This window comes from Mirounga leonina, unplaced genomic scaffold (genome assembly GCF_011800145.1).
Source record: "Mirounga leonina isolate KUSES-001 unplaced genomic scaffold, KU_Mleo_1.0 Mir_101609, whole genome shotgun sequence".
Lineage (NCBI taxonomy): Eukaryota > Metazoa > Chordata > Mammalia > Carnivora > Phocidae > Mirounga > Mirounga leonina.
This window is the reverse complement of record NW_023270164.1, coordinates 8976639-8991561: the sequence shown is the minus strand read 5'-3', so window position 1 is coordinate 8991561 and position 14923 is coordinate 8976639. Positions and strand designations below refer to the sequence as shown.

Sequence of the window (14923 nt, the reverse complement as noted above, 5' to 3'; positions counted from 1 at the left end):
GCGCTGTTACATTTCTGAGAGCACGCGGATGTCACATCGTTTTCTGCACTCTTCTGTGTTTGAACTAAACATAATAAGCAAATGGCCAAAGTGCGTCAGAATCGGAGGAGCCTAAGCTCTGTAAAGGGGTTAAACCAGAAAGCAGCGGGGGCCGGGAGTGGTGTGGTTGTCAGTCTTTGTGTGCACAGCGCCTGTGGAGAGAAAAGCCTCGGGAGACCTGCACTCGGCTGCGGGGTGAGGGTGGGCGGGGGAGGAGGAGCGCGCGGGGAGTTTCCCGCCTGGCCCCGCCCCCTCCGGCCCGCCGCAGCTCCTCCTCCTTCCGTGACGCCGCCTCCCGTTTCTAGGTAACGTGGGGGCTGTTGAACAACGCGGCCGCAAGGCGGCCGCTCCCTGCCGGCCCCTCTTCTCGGCCCCTTGGCCCTCGGACGCTGAGAGCCATGGCCTTGCCGCTGCTGCCTGGCACCAGTTTCAACCGCAACGTGAGTAGTGAGGGCGCCCGAGGTCAGAGGTCCCGGCCAGAATCTGGGGTCCGGGCGTGGCCACCTCCCCCGACCCTACTCAAGTATCCTGCGGCCGCTTCACCCCTGCGCACTGGGCACAACTTGGACCAAACTTTGTGGGCGGGGGGAACACTTACTCTCTGTCTCCCCTTTTCCCAGTCTCTTCTAACTGCATCTGGATGCTTGAACGACATCAGATACAGAAGTAGAGTCTTCACAGGTGGCAGGACCCGCGAAGGTAGCCAGTGGTAGTGACGTGATAAGAGTCATCGTTGAGCGTTTAAGATATGTAAGGTGCTGTGCTTTAGTCGCCCGGCACGGCATTTGCTGCTTAGGTCCTATTTTTATTCCCATTTTACAGTTGAGGAAACTGAGGCACGGGGCGATGAGTCACTCCCTCACTGGCCAGAGCTACACAGTTTCAGTGTGAAATTGGCTTTCTCCCAGGCAACCTGTTTCCACAGCCCAGGTGCCTAGTCATTGTCCTTAATAGCCTGTGTGAAAGAGAGAAACAGTTGCTGTTACGAAAGCCAAGAAACCTGGCCCTCTGGAGGCTGCTGGGGGCCGAGAGGGAAGGGTTCCATCAGCCTGTAAAGTTCGGTCCTAAGCTTTATAGAGAGAAGCATCCAAACCTGGAGGAGTTTTTTCTTCGTTGAGGATTGGGAGGAGTTCACTTCAAAACAAGATGAAAGTACAAAACAACACAACACGACAACACAAAAAACCCTGAGCACCAAAGAATCTTGCCAGTAATAAATAGCCCCTTATTTAAACAACAGCAGAAAAGTGATTCGTGCTTTTCTTTACACTGGTCACCACTCTTCCCTTGGGTTTGCCAGTTGCGTCTTCGGAAGAAGGTAGGTGATAACACGGGTGGGAGGGAATTCGAGGGAGCCCCTCAAGGTGTTTGTGTAAACCTCTGGTAAATTTAGAACGCAGCAGGAGATTGAATGAAGCGTTTGACTTTCTGGATTCCGAGGTGTCTGTTTTCAAGTTGTTGGCCCTAAAGTCCCAGTTTCCTTTGTGGCTTCAGGCCACTAGATTCTGACCTCCACGGGTCGCTTGGCCGGACCGAGTTCCTTGTTAAACCGTGGTTTGTCCATTTTTTTGGTTGATGGGTAGACACCGGCCTTCCCGCCCAGCATTGCCCTTTGTTAAGATTCAGCCAGCCACACCAAGGAAGAAAGACTCAGAGGAAGGACACGCAAAAAGATTCCAGAAGTAAACAAGCATGCAGTGTAGGAGTAAATTTAATAAAAATTGAAAGTAGAGCCCACAGCTTTGGGCCCCGCAACACTTCAGATGACCGATGTCCTCCTACTGCAGAAGTACCACAGCTCCCACATGCAGTGATGAAGAATAGGAAGGAAAAGCAGGGCTTTCATGAGATACTTTAAAATCTGCAAAGCTGTACTGAGTATACTTTGTTTTATTGTGAAGTACAACACGTGCAGAGAAATGCATAATGGATGAACACCAAGTGAACATCAAGAAACAGAGTATTACCAGTACTCCAAAAGCCTCTCCCTTGACTGGGGTTGCCAGATTTAGCAAATAAAAATATATGTCCCCAATACTGAATGGGACCCACTTAGACCGAAAGCTTACTTGTTGTTTATCTCAAATTCAAATTTAACTGGACATCTTCTATATTATGGGGCAACCCTGCCTGTGGCTCTTTCTTGTCGTTACCCCCTTTGCTATTTAATGTCCAGAGTTAACTATCCTGAATGCGGGGACTGTGGTTAGGTTTTGCTTGCTTTTGAACTTGGTATCAATGTAAATGTCTGGTGTCTTTTGTGACTGGCTTGTGTTGAGCTCAATGTTATGTTAGACTTGTTCATGGGGCTGTCTGCAGAGATAGTTCGCCCATTTTCCTTGCTCTGTAGTATTCCATTGTGTGAGTATGACATCATTTAAATACCCATAGATAGAGATTTGGCTTGTTTGGGGTTATTAAGAATAGTTTGCTGTGACTATTCTTGTCCGTGTCTGTCGCTACAATTGCTAGATCATATGGTTTTCTTTTTTTTTTTTTTAAGATTTTATTTATTTATTTGAGAGAGAGAGAATGAGAGACAGAGAGCAGGAGAGGGAGGAGGGTCAGAGGGAGAAGCAGACTCCCTGCCGAGCAGGGAGCCCGATGCGGGACTCGATCCCGGGACTCCAGGATCATGACCTGAGCCGAAGGCAGTCGCTTAACCAACTGAGCCACCCAGGCGCCCCATATGGTTTTCATTATGTCCAGCTTCAGTAGACACTGTCAAAGTGCTTAAACCAATTTAAATCCCCAGCAGCATGTTATGTTCCGGTCGCTCTACATCCTAACACTTGGTATGGTTGGTCTTTTAAACTGTAGTTATTTCGATCAACAAGTACAGGGAAACTGTAGTTTCAATCTGCGCTTACCCGATTCCTAATGAACTTGAGCATGATTTACACATTTATTGGTCATTTGGATATTCTCTTTGTGTAATACTTGTTTGTCTCTTGTCTACTCTTTTTCCTGGGTTGTCTGCCTTTTTTTACTTAGTGAAATGTAGGAGTTCTATATAGACTTTGGATGTGACCCTTTTGTCCGACATCTGTGTTGGCAAATATCTTCTAGTCTGTGGCTGGCCTTTTCACTTTCTTAGTGGTGTTTCTGATAAGGAATTGTTCCTTTAGATTAGTGATTTTTGTTTTTTCTTTAAGAAATTGCTCCTTATGCCAAATATGATGGTATTTTTCTGTGTTGTCTTCTGGAAATTTGGTTGTTTTTACCTTTCACATTTAGATTTCTAATCTAGTATAAATGTGTGTGTGTGTGTGTATGTATGAAAAGAAGTAAGGGTCCGGTTATATTTTTTCCTATATGGATATTCAGTTGACCCAGAACCATTTGTTAGCACAGTTCAACAGAATAAGTTTTAAAGATCTCACTGGCTCTATGCCATGATTCATGAATTGACAGTATCCAGTTTAGCAGACAGGAGAGCTTTGAAGAGCTCTCCCAGGAAGACATTTTATAGGACTAAGGCGGGCATTACACTAGGCAAAAATTAGATTGGTTACTATAAGTTTACTTTCCTTGTGGGATATGATAACAAGGGCTTTTTAGGCAGATTACCTAACTCATGCTGATCAGGCAATTCATGATTGGCTGGTTTAAGATTCAATTTCTGGGACAGCCAAAACTAAGTTAAGTTTCAGTTTTTGACATGGGGCTTAGTGTGAGCGACTCCATTTAGGGTCTGTTGTCTTGTCTTTAACACATTTTTGGAAGAGACCACCCTTTCTCTACTTCTCTGCAGGGCTGCTACCTTTGTCACAAGTATCCAAATACATGTGGGACTGCTTCTAGATTTGTGACTATATTTAAAAAAATTATTTACTTTATGCTTCAGACCAAAAGGAGTGTGTGTGTGTGTGTGTATGAATTAGGGAATGACAGTATACTTATTAGATATCTTGAGCTGTCATTTAACAAACTAGTATTTATATATTGAGTATATATATATTTGTCATTTAACAAACTTGTATGTGCCTAATTCAGATGGCTGCATTTGCACTAACCTTGTTACTGACTGGTGCCAAAAAACTAATATTATTTTAAAAACTTGTACTTAGTTAAAAGATCATATGTTCTCTGGTGCATAGAGTGGTCAAAAAGTCAGTAGAGCCAAATCTGGCTTTTTTTTTTTTAATCATCCCCCCGCACCCCCCACCTCCTGGAGATAGCATAATTACTGGCTGTTTGGGTTTAAAATTATAACACAAGCTAACTTTTATTGCTTTTCTTAGAAATTAAAAAGGAACTTGTTTCTCCCCCTGATTAGCTGCTGATAGTCATGAGCAATAGATTGATTTCTGCCCACAGCTAGGTGATGTGCAGCCTGTATTTCTATCTCCGAAATACAAGAAGTATGGTGCTTTCTAAAATATAAACATTTGTACCACTGATGACATTAAAATTATTTTGATGTGAATTAATTGAAAACCTTAGGGAAAGGTCACAGCTAAATTCCAGACAACACGGTATCTTTTTCCAAGAATTTACATCCTGCACTTATTTTGAGCTAAGAGAATCTCAGGCACATTGTCAAAAATAATAGGATATTAAAGTTAAAAGGGATATTTCCAGACAAAGCTAAAAATCTTTTCTATAGCATTTTGGACAGATGGCTGGCTAGCTGATCCTGAATGCCCCTAATGAATAATGAGGAGTACACTTTCTGTTTTTTATGAAGCTACCTTGCCCCACCATCTTAGGAGGGTTTGTTGTCAATAGTCCGTCTCTAATTTATAGTGAAGCAACTATAGGACGAAGCAACTATAGTGAAGCAACTAATTTATAGTGAAGCAACGAAGGACGAAAATAAACTATTTGAATTCATAGCAGTAGAATAAAACAGAAATTCAGAATCTCTCTGCCTCTCTTACAAAAGGGTGTGGGCAATACCTTGAAATTTATTTTTATCTAGACTAATATAAGCCTACTTACTAATATATAAGGAAAAGTGTTCTTTGGGAAATTTACCAGCAATTTAAATGATAAACAGCTGAAGGACACACTCTGAGTAATACACAGTATACATATTGACTTCCTCAAGGGATGGTAGATAAATCAATTTAAATTTAGCGCAATGACAAAAATAATCATGAAACAATGACTTTATGCACAGGGTGGAGGTTTTTCCTGATCTAAAATTCTGCTTATGGATTTCTGGTTATATTCTTAGTGGTTAATTCCATTGCCTTAAAATAACTTGCATCAGGTGCAAACCCCTCAACCTGGACACTCGAGTCCATTAGTTTGCCCGTCACCTTATGAGATCAATCTAATGAATCATGGCCAGCATTAAAAAAAAAAAAAAAAAAAAAAGAAGCAAAATGGACTAGAAAAGAATAAAAAAATCAGAGTAATGTGTGAGGGCATGGGAACAGTAAGTATCCTTTCGCGGACTTTTGCTTTCTGCCACGTGTGCAAGTGAACTGGGTTGCACTCAAACCTGTTTGTTATTGTGGTAGCAGAGTGTGAAACACGCTCTCATTAGAGCTGTTTCTACCAGCTCGTGCCCGTTTTTAATTCAGAACTTCAGTTTCCTTCCAGGCCAGATCTAGTCTTTTACCCTTCTAGAAGCTTCAACAGATCCTAGTCAGATTTTTTCTTTTTTTTTTTTTTTTTTTAAAGATTTTATTTATTTGGCAGAGAGAGACACAGCGAGAGAGGGAACACAAGCAGGGGGAGTGGGAGAGGGAGAAGGAGGCTTCCCACGGTGCAGGGAGCCCGATGTGGGGCTTGATCCTGGGACCCTGGGACCATGACCTGAGCCGAAGGCAGATGCTTAACGACTGAGCCACTCAGGCACCCCAGATTTTTTTTCTTAATTGCTGTAAAATTCACATAACATAAAATTAACCACTAGCCATTTCTTTTTTTTTTTTTTTTTTTTTTAATTTGAGACAGAGAGCACTCGCACAAGCGGGGAAGAGGGACAGAGAGAGAGGGAGAAGCAGACTCCCCACTGAGCAGGGAACCTGATGTGGGGACTTGATCCCAGGACCCTGAGATCAGGGCCCAAGCCAGAGGCAGATGCTTAACCGACCGGGCCACCCAGACACCTCAACCACTAGCCATTTCAAAGGGTACCATTCAGTGGCATTTGGTACCTTCACGGTGTTTTGCAACGATCACCTCTAACTAGTTCAGAGACGTTGTCTTCATCCCAAATCTCAATCTTTTTATCCCGGAGGGACTTTGAAATGCTTTTCAGCTCTCGGGACCACCTGTGTACAAATGATTTCTACAGCCCATGGTACATTAGCATGATCCATGAGTTGTAGATGTAATGATCCAGTAATAATTGTCTCTTCTGAGTAAAAAGTAATAGGTTTCTGTGGATTTGTTAATTTTGGTCAACTTACATGCTCTGTGTGGTTTCCCTTTCCTGCAAAGGATATCAACTCTAATGCAGGGTGGGAGGGGGCCGGGTACATAGTAGAGGAAACTTCAGGGTTTTTTTCCCGTTACTGTAAAATTTCCTACTTGATTTTTTCCCCCTTTCCCCTTATCCAAGTAGACCTAAAAATCTTCTCATTGTTTCTACTATCAAGGGCCCTAGTAAGATAGGATATGTGGCATGTGGTATCAGCAAAAGTAGTTTTTCCCCCTATTTAAAACTAAAAATGACTTTTAACCAGCTTTTCTTGAAAAACAAATAGGCAATCAAGCTTAGCTTACCTTTCTTTCCTTTTTATACATTTAGAAAATTCATAAAGCAACATAGTACATTTCTGTTCAGTAACTGTTTTAATCCAAGATGTGATTTACTTTTTAAAAAAGTAGGCTCAGTTGATTTAATTTAAATAAAGGTTATAAATTCATTTTAATTAATGCTGTTTACAACATGAAAATACATCGACAATGTTAAGTAAGTTACTAAAACCATATGGCAAAGCAATATGAATAAAAATATAGCCTAAGACTTAATTTTATATGAGACTTAAAAGTTAAGCTTTATGGGGTGTCTGGGTGGCTCTGTAGGTTGAGCGTCTGACTCTTGGTTTTGGCTCAGGCCATGATCTCATGGGTCATGAGATCGAGCCCTGCATGGGGCTCTGTGCTCAGCCGGGGAGTCTGCTTGGGGATTTTCCCCCTCTGCCCCTTCCCCGGCGCTCTTACTCTCTCTGTCTCTCTCAAATAAATAAATCTTTAAAAAAAAAGAATATTATTTTCTTAAAACTAAAAATAAAGTATAAAAATTACCTCTTAAATGTGAAACCTGTGCTGGTATTTTGCCACATAAATACTGAATTCTGGGTCAAATTTGAGATAAGCACACATAGATTTCATTTTCAACTGAAATGAGATTTCTGGCCTTCCTCTTGATACCTGTTAACAAGGAAAGCTTTGCTTATAGGAATCAGAAGTTGAAAAACCACAGCAAAATGGTCACTGCTTCCCTACGAATGACAGGATACTTGACTTTCGTATATATATATTTGGAACTGGCATAGGTATATGTTTAAACTTTACAAGAAATTGCTGAACTGTCTTTCAAGGTGGTTGTATCATTGCATTCCCACCAGCAATGAATGAGTGTTCCTGTTACTCAGAGTACTTGTGAACAATTGGCATTGTCAGTGTTTGGATTTTAGCAATTCTAATAAACGTAGAGTGGTATGTCATCCTGATTGAAACTTTCTTCCCCTGGCAGTTAATGATGTTGATCGTCTTTTCGTCTGCTTATTTGCCACCCATCTATCTTCTTTGGTGAAATGTCTGTTAGTGTGTTTTGCCTGTCTTTAACTGGGTTGTTTGTTTCCTTCCTATTGAATTTTGAGAGTTCTTTATATATTCTGGATACAAGTCCATTGTTGGATATGTGCTTTGCAAATATTTTCTCCCAGTCTGTGGCTTAAATTTTCATTCTCTTAAGGCTAGAAAATATGTGTACATTTTTAAAGATAAAATACAACATGAATCCAAACTGGTATTTCCAATGCAAATGAAGGATTATAGGGTTTTTATTTAACTTTGATTCTGTATTTATCTTTTACTTATATTGAGAATCTTGATTCATAAGGATGTTAACATAATTATTTTCTTGCTTTATCCTGTCATAAATAAAAATATATATCCATATAATAGTTTCTGATCAATAACATTATTAAGAATTTGAGTTTTCAAATGGTTTAATATTTCTTTTTTTTTTTTTTTTTGATAGAGACACAGCAAGAGAGGGAACACAGGAAGGGGGACTGGGAGAGGGAGAAGCAGGCTTCCTGCGGAGCAGGGAGCCTGATGCGGGGCTCCATCCCAGGACCCTGGGATCATGACCTGAGCCGATGGCAGACGCTAAACGACTGAGCCACCCCAGTGCCCTGGTTTAATATTTCTTTGTAGTTCTTTTGTTTTATATATCCCATTAGGAATGTATGGTCAAATTATTGGGTTTTAATTTCATTTAAATGGTTCCTGACAGTATGGTTAGGTCACCAACTCAATACCCAGTTAGGTTCATTCATTTCATTTTGTTTTTTTAAAATTTTTTTTAAAATTTAAATTTCTTTTAAGATTTTTTATTTTATTTATTTGAGAGAGAGAGAGAGTGAGCATGAGCAGGGGGAGGAGCAGAGGGAGAGGGAGAAGCAAACTCCCCCCTGAGCAGGGAGCCCGATGCAGGACGGGATCCCAGGACCCTGAGGTCCCGACCTGAGCTGAAGGCAGACACTTAACCAGGAGTCCCTAATTTAAATTTTAGGTAGTTAACATACAGTGCGATATTGGGTTCTAGGGTAAAATTCAGTGATTCATCACTTACATAATCTTGCTTTTTAACTTTAAAAACTTTGTTTTACTGTAGTGTAAAAATAGAACATTTATGTGGTTTCAGAGTCAAATTTACAAAGTGAGGTGCATTCAGACAGGTATGTATAGCTTTTGTCCTTGTCCCTTCAATCTTGTTATCTCTTCCCCCTTCCCTCTATAAGTAGCTTAACCCAAAACTTTTTTTTAATCTTTTCTTTTTCTGTTTTTGGTTTTAAACCAGCAAATTTTAAAATACATTCACATGGTCTCTTATTAAACAAATGGTAGCGTACTCTATACATTCTCTTACATCTTCCATTTTTCCTTCTAACAGTGTATCTTGGAGATCTCTTCATCGTAGTGGACAGTTTTCCTCATGCTGTTGGAATGTGTAACCATTCACAGCTACATAGTACTCCATTGTGTGGACATAACCATAGTTTATTCAGCCCATCCCCTTTTGATATATAGTTGCATTATTTCCAGTCTTTTGCTATTACAAATATTGCTGCAATAAATAGCCCAAGTTGGGTCTCAAAAGAAACTACGGAAAAAGTAAAAAGTCTGCCTATAGTATGGGAGACAATATCTGCAAAGCATATATCTGATGAGGAACTTATATCCAGTGTATGTAAAAGTGAGCAAAGGATCTGAAGAGATATTGCTCCAAAAAACCTTTACAAAGAGCCACGAACACATGAAAAGATGATCAACATCATTAGTTGTTAGGAAAATTCAAATCAAAACCCCAGTGAGTTATTACTCTATACCCGCTAGGATGGCTCTAACAAAAAAGACAGTACCCGGTGTTGGCAAGGATGTGGAGGAATGGGAACCCTCATGCATTGCTGGTAGGAATATAAAACAGTACTGCTGCTTATGGAAAAGTTTGCAGTTTCACAAAAGTTTAAACATGGAGTTACTCTATGTCGCAGCACCCCCAGGTATACAAGAGAAGAGAAACCTATGTCCACAAAAAATGCAAACGTGAATGCTTAGAACAACATTATTCATATTAGCCAAAAATTAGAAATAACCCAAATGTCCATCAACTGACGAATGGAAAAATAAAATGTGGTATTAGCCATACAGTGGAATATTATTTGGCCATAAAAATACTGATACATGCCACAACATGGATGAACTTCAAAAACATACTATATACAATACGTAAAAGACTGCATATTGTATGAGCCTGTTTGTGTGAAATGCGCAGAATAGGCAAATCTATAGAGACAGAAATTAGATGAATGGTTGCCTAGGCCCGTGTGGGGGAGGGGATGGAATGAGGAGTGACTGCTAATGGGTATGAGGTTTCTCTTTGGGTTGATGAATGTGTTCTAAAGTTAGATTGTGGGGATGATTGCACAACTTTGTAATTATAGTAAACTCCATTGAATTGTATATTTTAAATGGGTGAGCTTTAGAATGTATGAATCATACCTCAATAAAACTGTTGGAAAATAAATGGCCGAAGAAAGGAGTTGGTGGTGGAGAAATCACTGGACAGGCAAACAGTAGGTGTCTATTGTGCCAGATCATGGGATGGTTTTGATTTAAAGGATTTTGTTACTTGGTTCCAGGATCCACTGAAATACCTTTGAAATCCCATTATTTCAGACTGTCACTCCTACTTTGGAAATGACATGATATTCCATTGCTATTCCTAAATGTTAATTTGGGGTTCAGGAATTAGAGTCACTTTGCCTATTCGGGGATCAAACACCTAACCTTGGTTGCTTTTGTATTCTGTCCTGAACTTCATAGCTCTGTTACTTAGGATAGATACTTCTGGCTATAAGTAACGGAATACCTGACTGACAGTGGCTTAAGCCAAATTGATCTTCTTATCAGAAGGACTCTAGTGGTGTGGCAGTTTCAGGTTTAGGCAGTGGCCGATGAATGTCCTAAAGGGCTCAGACTCTTTTCATCTCTCCATTCTGCTATCATGAGAATGTTGGCTTTTCATTCTTGGGTCTGTGGCCTCATGGATGCAAGGTGCTTGCCTTAGTTCCAGACATCACAACATCTCATAACCCTATTCAAGACCAGTAGGGAGGAGAGGGAGGGCAAAAAGGCCCTTTTTTTTTTTTTTTCAGGAAATGAAGTGTTTTCCAGCCCCCCAGTAGATTTCCCCCTTACATCTTATTGGCTAAAATAGAGTCATATGGCTCTCCTTTGCTAAAGGGGTATTGGGAACTTGATTTTTCACTGTCTATTTTTGGAGCTGGGAAAGAGAAAAGGCAGTAAATAATGGCTTTTGGGAGCTAAACCTTTGTCTGCCACACCAACCACGGACTCGATACCTGTGAGTCTAGATTCCCCCTCAGCCTTAGCATTTCTTTTCTTTTCTCTTTTCTTTTCGAGAGAGGGAGAGAGAATGAGCAGGGTAGGGGTAGAGGAAGAGGGAGAGAATCCCAAGCAGCTCCACAAGCATGGAGCCCAATGTGGGGCTCGATCCCACAACTCTTGAGATCATGACTTGAGCCGAAATCAAGAGTCCGATGCCTAATCTACTGAGTCACCCAAGGGCCCCAGCACCCCTTCCTTTAAAACATTTTTGTTTGTGTTTTTTAATATATAGGTAATGTATGAGTATGCCATTATTGTAAAAAATTCAAACGAGACTCTTATTTCTTAGCAGTTTTCTTTTCCGTAATGGAAAACAAGCCTCATACCCCAGTTAAACCAGCATACTCACTGTCTGTCCTTTGAATATATTTTGGACTCAGTTGTTAAACTACTCAATTACTGATTTACTTGCCTTCTTCCTGACAGCATTCTCGTGCTTCTTCCTGTGCCCATCTAAATCTTAGCTTTCCCTCGAAGGGTGCCTCTACTCCCCCCCTTCTCATTAAAGCCTTCCCTGATCATTTCAGCAGGAGCCCTCTCTCTGTCTTCATAACCCTGAACACACCTATATTGTCCAGACCACCCATTTACTGGCTTATTGCCTGTGTTGTGTTTTGCATTCTTTATGTGTGACTGTGACATTCCTCTGCTGACTGGGAAACTGTGATTGATGGCTCTTTGGGTTGCCTTTCCTTCCCCGGGGCGGCCCTTAATAGGTGCCTGTTGATTGTCTCTGTCCGCCTGTAGCCGCCATGCCTAAAAACTAGGGGCGATAAACACAGTTTGGGAGAACCCTCTCTGGAATTAGTTTCTCGCCTGTGTCTTCCAGTGTTGCCGTAGAGCAGAGGATTTCTTATTTTCGCAACAGTGACTATAAGAGAGGAAGAAAGTCATGTGCTGCTGTGGCTTCAGTAGGTTGTAAGCCTCTCAGGATGCATGGCTTATGCCAAGTGGCCAGGATAGCATGAAGATGTCACATACAAGCTGTGACTCAAAGCCTCTTCTGTGGCCCCTTGTGCCACGCAGAGGGATGTTTCTCTTCTCCTTGTTGGCATCCAGTTTGGCCTTTTCCAGAAGCAGCACGTTCTTCTCTGAACATTCTTGAGGCAGGATCCCCTTAAGAGACCAGTCTCCCGACAGCAGGGTTCTAGATAGGCACTAGCACACATGTAAAGGGATTTCTTGGGCCATTTCCTGGGGAGTTTATCCTGTTACTATAGTTGTAGAAAGGGCAGAGCCAACTCTGAGGGGGCAGGGGGACCCCAAGGCAAAAGGAAGGGGGAAACAGGCATTTTCACTCCCCTATTAGCCAGGCCCCCAGGATGCCTGAATTTGACCTGACCACTCCACTGTGACTAAGTGCTCAGCTTGGCCAACTGAAGGCCAAAGAAACTTTGTGCTTTCCTGACCATGTGTTTGGCATCCGCAAGGAGGGGATGGTCTATAACTGCTAGAGTTTTGGGGGAGATCAGGTCCATTCACTTGGCTTACAGTTAATTTAGACTACCTTTTCTTTGGCACACGAGTTTGGCAACTGAAGCCGAAATGTTTGTTTTATCATTTATAGGGCTCTTTCCATCTCATTTTTGTGAGTCATTTATTGCTCATCTGTGTTTCCATTCATACTTCATACTTTATAAAAGGCACCAGTGTGGACTGTCTCCTGGTTACCAAGGAAAGTAGATCCACTCTTGCCTTGTACTGGTAATTGAAATTTTTATGGAGGAAAATTAAGAGATTCACGTGTAGCTCAAAGGAATAATACAGAGTGATCCTGTGTACCCTTTACTCAGTTTCCCATTGGTACCATTTTGCAAAACTAGTATACTACCAGAGCCAGGATATAAACATTAATATAATCCACTGATCCCATTAAGGTGTCCTCAGCTTTACTTGTACTCATTTGCGTGTGTGCATTTAGTCTGTACGGTTCATCACATGTGTGGGTTGCTGTGATCACCCTGACGGTGAAGATACCGACCAGTTCCAGCATCACAAGGGTCCATCCTGTTGTTCTTTTGTAACCCCACCCATCTTCCCATCAACTGCCCCCCCAATATCTCTGAGTCCTGGCAACCACTAGTCTGTGCTCCCATTTCTAAAAATTTTTTAAAAAGATTTTAGTTAGTTAGTTATTTGAGAGAGAGCATAGGCTGGTGGAGGAGCAGAGGGAGAAGGACAAGCAGACTCCCCGCTGAGCGTGGAGCCCATTGAGAGGCTCGATCCCATGATCCTGAGATCGTGACCTGAGCCAAAATCTAGAGTCAGGCGCTTAACTGACTGAGCCACCCAGGTGCACCCCAAAATGTCATTACTTTGAAAATGTTACACAGAATGGAATTACACAGTATGTAGCTCTTGGGATTATTACTATTTTTCACTTGGCTTAATTTTTTCATGACTTATGTAGCTAGTTGCACATATCAGTTGTTCCTTCTTTTTTATTGCTGAGTAGTAGTCCATGTATGTACCACAGTTTCTTTCACTGTTTACTTGCTGGAGGACATCTGGGCCATTGCTAGTTTTGGGCTGTGAGGGTTACAGCTGCTATGGGCATTCATGTACAAGTTTTTGTGTGGACATGTGTTTTCATTTTCTGAGATAAATATCCAAGAGTGCAATTTGTGGATCATAATGGTGATTGCATGTTTAGTTTTTTTAAAAAGATTTTATTTATTTATTTGAGAGAGAGAGAATGCATCAGTGGGGGGGAGGGGCAGAGAGAGAATTTCAAGCAGACTCCATGCTGCGTGCAGGGTCCCAACGAGGGGCTCGATCCCACGGCCCATGAGATCATGACCTGAGCGGAAACCAAGAGTTGGATGCTCAACTGACTGAGGCACCAAGGTACCCCTGCATGTTTAGTTTTACAAAAACAAAACAAAACAAAACATAAAACTACCAAACTATTTTTGAGAGCGAATGTACCATTTTACATTCCCCAGAGCAGTGTACGAGTGATCTAGTTTGTCCACATCCTAGTCAGCATTTAGTATTGTCACTATTTTTTATTTTAGCCAATAGGTGTGTAGCAGTATCTCATTGTGGGTTTAACTGGCATTTCTCTGATGGCTTATGCATGAGTCGAATATCTTTTCATGTGCTTATTTGCCATCTGTATATCCACCTTGGTGAAATGTCTGTTTATGTCTTTTGCCTGTTTCTAATTGGGATGTGTTTTTACTGTTGAGCTTTGAGAATTCTTTATATATTCTAGATACTAGCCCTTCGGCTAAGATGTGGTTTGCACATATTTTCTCCCAGTCTGTAGCTCGTCTTTTCATCCTGTTAACTTTTGCATAGCAAAAAAGTTTCTAATTTTGTTGAGGTCCAATTTATCAATTTTTCCTTTTATGGATCATGCTTTTGAGTTAAGTCTAAGAACTCTCTGCCCAGCCCTAGATACTGGAGATTTTCTCCTCTGTTTTTTCCTAAAATTTTTATAGTTTTACATTTTATGTTCAAGTCTGTGATCCATTTTGAGTTGATTTTTATATAAGATGTGATAATTAGTTCAGGATCCATTTGATTTTGTCTATGGATATCCAATTACTCCAGCACCATTTGTTGAAAAGGCTAGTCTTCCTCTTACTGAATTGCTTTTGCACCTTTGTAAAAACTCATTTGAGCATTTTTGGGTGGTCTTTTTTGTTGTCTGTTTTGTTCTGTCGGTCTTTGTGTCTGTCCTTCTGCCAATGCCACACTGTTTTTATTACCATAGTAATATTGTAAACCTTAATATCAGCTATAGTGATTCTTTCCACCTTACTTATCTTTC

At 41.2% G+C, this 14923-nt stretch overlaps 1 protein-coding gene across 1 annotated transcript in view; it reads left to right on the top strand.

The window, feature by feature from the left end:
* Nucleotides 1–354: 354 nt before the first annotated feature.
* The window catches only part of EFHC2 (EF-hand domain containing 2), a 201076-nt gene continuing 186507 nt past the window's right edge, over nucleotides 355–14923 (top strand). The window contains exon 1 of the mRNA XM_035003389.1: nucleotides 355–479. Coding sequence (XP_034859280.1) covers nucleotides 438–479 — 42 coding nt within the window. The 5' untranslated portion in view covers nucleotides 355–437. The remainder of the gene's footprint in view (nucleotides 480–14923) is intronic.